We start from the raw sequence: 9,411 nt of genomic DNA on the forward strand, positions 1-9,411 counted from the left end.
CAAATGTTTTTAAAAAGGTTTTGGACTGGAACATTTTCAACATTCCGCTGCAAGAATAATTATGTTGAAAACATTATATAAATGTTTTCTGGTAAAATCCCTGACTGTGATCCCTGAAACTGTGGTCACTAGGGTGACTGACAATTTACCCTATTGTAATTGGACTATTAACGCGTGAAACGTTTGATAATACAATCATACATGAATATTCAAACATCTTTCAACAGAATAACATTTTTCATTCATTTATTAATTTTTACCCGTAATATCTCAACAACGACATCATGTATTACTTATATATTGACTTGTGTGATGTTGTAGTGTTAAAGCTGTGTGAACTGTCACAGATGTGTGGAGACTGGAACTAGCTAGAGAACATACAGTACAAAGCTGTTAAAGGCTGGTCACAGTAAGGAAAAAAAAAAGCATAAAACATCAACTGACATTTCTCAAACAGTACAAATAAAGTGCCTTTTTGCATCAATACTACACACAACACTAGAAAAACACTAGAAAAAAAAAGAAAAAAAATGACATTTTTACTCATTGTCATTTGACAAAAGTGCGGGGGTATGGTCTGGGTTCTCCTCATCAACTTCTGACTGTCCAGCATCGCCGTCTGACTCTGGAGTCACGGGTTGTCCAGCAACTGCATTATCCACCTGCATTATAACAAAAAGCGATTTAAAGTCACAATCATTTCTGATTGATCAGAAGCCTTCTTTAGCTGTGACCAGCCAGCTAGCACAAGTCACTTTTGGTCAGTTCTATCTGTCTCAAATATGAAGGGTGCAATAGTGATTTGTGCCTCTACGGATAAATAATAGAACGCTGTTGCCTCTCATGTATGCTGCAACCTCACACAAACCGACAGTAGCAATTGTGGTTGTTAAAACAACAGGATATAGCGTCCATTATAAGGCACTGCAATTAATTCACAGATGATTAATTACAACGCAAATTTACAAAAAAACAAATTAACCTAACAGTTAAAAGTAACTCAATTCTAGTTAGGGGCAATGTGGCTTTTGTGTAAACTCAATTCTAGTTAGGGGAAATGTGGCTTTTGTGTAAAGTTATCTGAAAAATGGTGTAGTTTATTTATAAATTATGGCCCCTATCTTCCCAAATGCACTAATTCTGCATTTGTGCTTGTTAGCTGCTATTTTGACACCCGCGCAATGCAAATTAAGAGCGTCCACAAGCGCATTTGTCCCCCCCCCACACCGCACTATTACTCTATGCCTGTGTATGATGATCTAACCAGGCGTGACTGCGCAAATTGCAGGGACAAAAATGGCATTTGCTATCATCAGCATGGGCGCAATGACTCTGCACTAACAGTTTTGAAAAGCACATTTTAAGCGCAAATATCCCTCTTGCACTGGAGCCCAACAATATCTTCCTCCCGTGCAAGGGAATTCCTTTTCAATACGTCATTATGCACGGAGTGCCAAATTACGCATGCATGGCGCAGCCGGTGTTAAATGGGATACAAGACGGGAATCTGATTGGTTTGATTATGTAACGCTGATGCATTGTCAGGCCACACCTGTGAATAATTCTGGTGGTTAATCAGATTTAAATATCACAGAAGAGGGGTGGGAAATAAATCATATTATAAGGTTTGGAGTGAGCCTCCAATTCCACAATTCCACATTTAATGTGGTGCATTTCTATAGTTGCTGAATTTACAATTTCCTGCCACAAGGTGGCTGTAGTGTACTTGCACACTCACAAGTGAATGAGGATGTTACAGCTAGGGATGCACGATATGAAAATGTTGGCCGATACGATAACCGATGTTAACATTGCTGTTATGGCCAATAACCAATATTTACTCATGTCGATGATCTGTATAAAAACAAATTTACATGATCAAATTGTGTTCAACAGAAAAAAAAACTGTAAATACTGTGAATTTGAAAAAGTAATGCATTTCTTTACTTACAAATCATTCGGAAAAGCCCATAAATCATAGATTTACCGCATTGTTTCCTCTCAATGTGAACATTTTGGCTGATACTGATAACCGATATTAACATGGCAACATCGGACCGATGCCAATATGTTAAAATTACTAACATCTGCCGATACCGATATGATTGCCGACTTTTCTAAATAGTAGCTTTTTTGTTGATGGGTTATTTATTTGACAAATTACACATCGTTTACAAAGGTTTCTGTTGTTACTTTCATTGCATTTCAACACACAGTGGTGCTGGACAAACACTGACTTTTTATATACAGTATGTGTACATACCACATCATTACCGTCATAAAAAAATCTGCTAACTACAGTACTATTTTCAAATAACCCGGGATAAGGTATTAACTTATTAACACCCAACCTTACATGCCACCTCTAGCAAACACGCAATATCTCCTCAGCTTTTTAGGGGTGCAACAACTAATTGATAAAAATCAATTATTCAGTTTGTTGGCAACTACTTGTAATAATATTATTATTCGTTCGGTAGCGATTTGTTGGGTAGTGGGGCTATATAATTATATACTTTTATCTACTACGTCGGACTTGCTGTGTTTGTCGGGCAGCTGGCCACGGACTGACTATGTCACGTGTCATCTCCATGGAGACGAGAAGATGGCGGCGAAAACTTTGCAACTAAACTCATCTACAGTATGGGAGCACTTCACACTGTAAACGTGTGTTAGCCGTAAAATATGAAAATCAAACTTGCATGAAACGGATGCACAGCGTTAATGAGGACAAACAATAACATTACATTATGGACAAACAGGGCTCAACAAGCAGGGTAAGCGTTAACGTTACTACAGAACTGTAAACAAGATTAGACACAATTAGCCTATTGAGCAGAAAATCGTGTTAACACTTAGGTAGTGATTTATTTTATTTTTATTATTATGATTTATAATTTTTCATTATTGTTTAGACAGCTCTGGTCCAGTTAAGCAGCACTTTTGTGCACTCATATTGTCAATTTGGGACATTTCCGATTAATCTGAGAAATAATTGACAGATTAATCAATTATTAAGTTAATTGCTTAACACTGACCTGACTCCCTCTGTGTGGAGCATATCTGAGTGTATCTGCAACACATTTCTCCACATCCTTCTGCAGGATCTTGCGGTGGTTCCTCTGGCAGGCCTCTAGAAACAAACAAAGACAAAAAGAAAAGAGGTCTAGAAAAGCCTACATTTTCTGATCAGCCTACCTTTTCTGAAGACGATTTGTGTGCTTGCTTCAGTTTGGGAGAGAGTAAGCAGTACTTTATGTAGCTATTTCAAGTTCTTGAGGCAGTAGCTGAAGCAGTATCTGAAATGCTTGAACAGTAGTGGAATACCTCAGGTGGTAGCTGATGATAAAACAGTACTTTAAGTAGCCGAGTCAGTAACCAGGGCTGCTGCTACATACACGCACACAACGCACTGAACGTAGGGCACCAATCATCCAGAGCAGGAATACCAATCAAACAGATTGGATGCCGGTGGATGCCCCGCAGTTTGGCAATACCCCTTCTAAAATTAACTCTCCACACGTCCAGTGGCATTCCCTCTTTATAAGTGGCCATGGTGCCCCCTTAAAAGAAAGTAGATCTCCTGTTAACTACATGCGACGCAGTAAACAAACTCACGTTTCCCTCGGGTCACCAGTCATCAGTTAAAAGTGTGAGATTCCTTCCACTCCAGCAAATGTGTAACGTAGCCCATCTAAAGTGTTGTGTAGACTAGTGGAAGCAATCATCTTGCTCTATAATGACCAGAACGGGTGTTGGAGAATGATGCAGCAGAGAGGGAGACAAACAGCAGTTCGACTGTTCATAGTATATATATATATTATATTAGACCTCTTGTCTCTTATCATTGTGTCATTTTGTGATTTATATATCTGAGACATTTTTGAAGCATTATTCTTCTATAAAAAATATGACTGTTAGTAGCCCACACTTTATGGGTCATCATCATGTCCCCCTTATTTATTGTGCTGTAGACCAGCTAACTGGGGACTCGATCCATGTCTCAGTTTGTGTCTTAATCTGTTTTTCTACAGGAATGTGTATGTATAAAATATGTAGTAGTTTTGATGTATTTGTCATCTAAATGCTTTTAACCCATTTCAGACGGGATGACGTTCGCGTCATTCTCCCTTTAAAGACGGGATGCCGTTCGCGTCAATATACCTTTGAAGACGGGATGACGTCTACGTCAATTTGTAGTTTAGCTGTAGTTTTTCGCCTATTTCCGGTCTCTAGGCAAATGAAATCATTCAGAAAACACACGTGGGGTCTCGCAATGCATTCTGGGATTGTTTTGGGAAGGAAAAGTTTTTTTTTTCTTCACTTTGATCGGATCTGTAGAGCGATGGAGGAAGAAAATAATATTAGCGAAGGAAGCGATTTTGAAGACGCGGAATATTCTGAACATTCCACCGTTGATGAAGAGTTAAATGATGACCCAGTTACAGACCCCGATTGGCAGCCCTTGGACAGAGATCAGTGGGTCAGAACTATGTTTCAGGATGACGATGACGATGAGTCTGACGAAGAAGACCAATTCGAAGGCTTCCATGGAAACTGGGTAACGGAGCAGCGCTGTTACCGTCCTGTGCCGGTCAAAGCGTTCAAAAGGGTGCCCGGGGTGAAAAGCGGTGTTGGCTTACAAGCCGATTCCACACCTCTATTTTCTTTCGAGAAAATTTACACGGAGGAAATGTGGGACCGTCTTGTCACGGAGACGAACCGATATGCCGACCAGAGACGCACAATTCCCCCAGCCAAAAAAGCAGCCAAGTGGACCCCGGTAACAGTGAAAGAAATGAAAACATTCATTGGGCTGTGTCTCGCCATGGGGATAATGAAACTTCCCGTCCGAAGAGAGTACTGGCGGCTATCCAAAAACATCTTCAAAACCAACTTCGGCCAGAATATGTCCCGGGACCGATTTGACGCCATTTGGAGGTAGGCTAAGAACAATAATATTATCCTTGTTATTATAACCATTGCGTGATATAGATGCGCCCCATTGAATAGGATGCGCTATATAAATAATAGTAGTTTGATAGATAAAATGTAACATTAGTACCATTGTTATGATGCCCTAAGGGAAATGAAATATATTGCAAATGTATTAGAGGTGTAGTGGGAGTATTGCCATAGTAGCGAGCTTATACACTGGGGTAAGAAACCCCTGCTGGGCTCGGCTGCTACACCTATTGTGTGTGGGCAAACACCTAGTAGGCCTATTGTTATTCAATTGTCAGGAATGTGGAGAGAATGCGCTTCACTCTTTGCACCAAGACAGACACTGCACTTAGACAGACCCTGTAACCCTCAAGTGTAACTAACCTATATAATGATATAGCCTACAATTTTTCATTTCATCCAAGATGTGTCTACTTGTATATAATATACAATACAATATACAATATTGTATACAATATACAAGACATTATATTGTTTATAATATATTGTAATATGTGTCTAATTACCCCCCCTCCCCTACCCCCCCTCTTCCATCCTCCCCTCTCTCACCTCTTCAGATACCTTCACCTCCAAGATAACAACGCACGAGGCGACCCAGCTGATAAGCTCTGGAAACTGCGCTGGTACCTGGACTTCCTGAACCAGCGCTTCCAGGACCTCTATGAGGTCAACGGCACAGTCAGCATTGACGAATCAATGATCAAGTTCAAAGGCAGGCTTGGCTTCCGGCAATACCTGCCAATGAAGGTACTGCTGATTGATTGATCAAATTGTCTCACCTCTATTTTGCCTATGTAACCTGCATCTTTTGGTAATGTGTGAAATAAACATTCATTCATTCATTCATTCCAGCCAACCAAATGGGGCGTGAAGGTTTGGGTGATGGCGGAGAGCTCAACAGGCTACGTTCCGCACTTCAAAGTAAGGAAAAAAATCAGCACACCAAGAATATGCAAATATGTATTCTGTAATGTGTTGTTATTTGAGTGACCTTTCAAGCACCCAAGGCCCTTCCTCAGACTTGTGTTTCTTCTTGCAAACTCCCCAGGTGTACACAGGACGTGAAGCGGCGCCGCAGACGGGCCTGGCACAGCGCGTGGTGCTGGACCTCGCCAAGCCATACAATGGCACCTTCCTGTCCATTTATATGGACAACTTCTACACCAGTGTAGAACTCCTCCAGGAGATGAACGGCCTTTTCCTGTACGGCTGTGGCACCCTTCGGGCCAATAGGAAGGGGCTGCCGAAGGACCACAGCCTGACAAAGAGGGCTGCGCTGGGGAAGCACGAGTTCCGGGTGGCACAGCAGGATGACCTCACCTTCTGCGTGTGGCAAGACACAAAGACGGTGATGGTCTTGTCCAATCACCATGACCCCAGCGCAACAGGGACTGTAAGGCGGAGGAGAGATGAGACCCACCGGGCTGATGTGGTAGTGCCCGCTTGCCTGGCGGACTACCAGAGCCACATGAAAGGTTTGTTTTACAGATTTATGTTTTATAAACAAAAATTAAAATACTGTAAGCTTATATTCACTGAGGTCATTTGAGTGAAAATGTACGTATGTAAACAGAGTTCCATGTGTGTTCCAGGTGTGGATCTCCTCGACCAGATGATTGGATACTATGGTTTCGATCATCGGTCAAAGAAATGGTGGCGGCGTGTGTTCTTCTGGGGCCTGTCTGTGTCGTGCTACAACGCCTACGTTGCAGCCAGGTCTGTTGGAGGAAGGCACAAACATTACAAGGACTGGCTGGAGACCTTGCTGGAGGAGCTCATCACACCGGTGACAAGGAGGGCCCCTCCTGTGATCCCTCCTCCTTCTCCTCCTCCTCCTCTGTCCCCAGCTTCCAGACCAGCCTCTCCATTTGGCTCTCCTTCCACTCCAGAGAGCAGGGGAGCCTCCCCAGCACCAAGCACATCGAGCAGGGCAGCCTCCCCAGCACCCAGCACGTCAGGAGAAGCCACAGGTCCCCCAATGCACGACTTCGGGAAGGTGTTTGAGAAGCGGAAGCTCTGCAGGGAGTGCCAGTTGTTGCTGGACAAAAAAGATGTAGTAGGCAGTGGGCTAACTGTGTATGGCTGCATACAGTGTGACCTGCCTGTCCACATTGAGTGTTTTGGAAAACACTACAGACATTTTTTGTAAGTGTTTGCTAAACACTAGCTGACACTTTAGACACTTGCCCCTTTGATGGTAAATGGACTGCATTTTTTTTTATGGTTGCAAGGGGACACAAGGGGGCAGTGTGGAGCACATTTTTGATTTTATTTGAGTGGTTTGGAGTGATTTGTTGCTTGTTTTTTCATACGTTTTTTAGTTTTTTAAAAAATTTCTGTGTTTACAGCAATATTTGACAATGCTATTGAATTGTCATACCAATAAACACCTTTTACAAGGAAAGCCACATGTGTCAGCTCTCAAATGCCTTTTAAAGTGTGTTTTTATCTTCTACAGAGGCTGAGATATCACTATTTTAGTAGGCGTTGACATTTCTATGAAAAGTTCAGGATTTGGGGGTCTATTATCAAATCGGACTTAGGTTTTAGAGGCTATTTTTTAGGCGAAAATAGGCTGAAATGGGTTAATGGATGGTAGAGATTTGCACCGTTCCAAGACTTTCTGTCCTGTTCCTTTTAGAACTGATTGACTGTTTGAACTATGCGTTCAGAGGCGGGCCATTCTATCACAAAGATTGCAGTGAGCTCAGTAGAAACATTACAAACTTACGGACTATGACTGGATATATAGCCAGGTCCTGGAAATTCTTCTTCCCCTTGCGACCCTTCAAGCTGTAGTTTCCCCAAAGCGCATTGGTTCCCACCTTTCGCATCATTCGTCTAACAGAGTCACCAGGAGTTGTGCCCCCGAGAAGAGACAGATAATCAACCTGAAAAGAGAAACAATTCAGAATTATCTTGTATATCGTCGCTGTTGTGCCAGGACCTCGAATGTCACTTTTTTACTTTTTGTCATAAATCAGTGTCATTGGTCACCCTTCACGTCTCTGTGTGGTTTTTACCAAATGCAACAAATGAAAAAGCATTAAAACGAGCTTGTGAGTAAATCTTGTAACGCCATTCGCCCTCAATCTGTTAGTCAAACCTCGAAATTCGTCCCCTACCTCCATCTGTACCCCCCCCACGCAGGACAGTAAATCCGGAAAAGTCACACGGCAGACGTGCTGTGTATTTCTCATATCGTTTTGACTAATCCTGGCTTCCTCTGACGTTAATAGATCAATAATATGTTTTCCAGTTATTCCTAGGCTGCAAACTTGTTTTAACATGCAAATCGGAGTGGTTTTTGACGAGAATAAAGTAACGTTAACGACGCTACGTTATGTCAGACTGTTCTCATCCCAATGCCAAAGCACCCGCCTCGGCCATGAGAGGCGAGGGGCACTGCTGGTGCTGCTGCGCGCGCCCCCGCGGCCCGGAGCTTGGGGCTCGTGCATGAGCATACCACTCTCTCCCACCTGACTGGCCGGGAGAGAGTGCTTCCAAGTCGGACTGATATAAACAACATCATTTGAGCTTATCCAGGTAAGATGTTAATAAAGTAATGACACATTCAGCGGGAAACTAACTATAATTAAGACATGTGCCAACTTTGACGACGTTTGGTTCAGTATTTTAAGAGCAAACAGGTTTTTTTAACTTCCTGAAAAGTTGCTGTTTTGGAGATTCGAGGTCCTGGCGCGACAGTGATGATATGATCATATTACCTATAGTGATTTTCTTTGTTCCTTTACGTATTTGTGACCGTTAAACTAATATAAAGGTCAGATTAATCTGTAGTTTTTTCGAACACCTTGTCATAAAAGCACGTAGTGACTATGTCAACAAAAACAAATAAATAAAATGACCACACCGCGGATATATGTCTCGACTAACTAGTGAGCACTCGATATCCATGTTTGTCCAGACTTAAGACGTTTGAGCCAAATGTGAATAAATTCAGTCAAGGCGTTACGGAGCTTGAAAATGGCGTCCGTGAGGTCACAGTGACTTTGACATTTGACTAGGGGTGTCACGATATTTTGTCCCACGACATATCGCGATATTGAAGCGTTACGATATCGCCATAAAAAAACGATATTGCAAAAAAAAAAGGGTACATATGACAAAAAGGTTTAGGGACCACTGGCCTACACAATACACAGCTCGCTGCCTGCACGAGTTATTTAAGAAATAGATTGTATACTTTATTTTTCTTTCACCATGCAACAAATATTTAGTTTGTGATGGTGTGACACATTCAATTGCAAGAGAAGCATTATCTTCCATGTTGTTTTTTTAGTTATTATAATAACAATTTCCAACAGCAGCATTTGTTTTGCATTTTGTGTATTTCAAATGAACGACTATTTTTCCAGTATTTTCCCAGGGCTCCCTTGAAAAAGAGGTTTTGATTTCAACGGGACTCACCTGGTTAAATAAAGG

The 9,411-nt window shown here is 41.9% G+C and overlaps 1 protein-coding gene across 1 annotated transcript; it reads left to right on the forward strand.

Moving 5' to 3' along the window:
* Positions 1-4,345: 4,345 nt before the first annotated feature.
* Positions 4,346-7,215, forward strand: LOC310773369 (uncharacterized protein; the record flags this gene model as incomplete). The annotated part of the gene is made up of 3 exons (XM_083633237.1): positions 4,346-4,941; positions 6,133-6,440; positions 6,558-7,215. The coding sequence occupies 3 exons, from the start codon at positions 4,346-4,348 to the stop codon at positions 7,112-7,114; spliced, it is 1,461 nt and encodes a 486-aa protein (XP_083489363.1). The 3' UTR covers positions 7,115-7,215.
* Positions 7,216-9,411: the final 2,196 nt, after the last annotated feature.

This window comes from Poromitra crassiceps (assembly GCF_964638095.1).
Source record: "Poromitra crassiceps genome assembly, chromosome: 3".
In the NCBI taxonomy this organism is placed as follows: Eukaryota; Metazoa; Chordata; class Actinopteri; order Beryciformes; family Melamphaidae; genus Poromitra; species Poromitra crassiceps.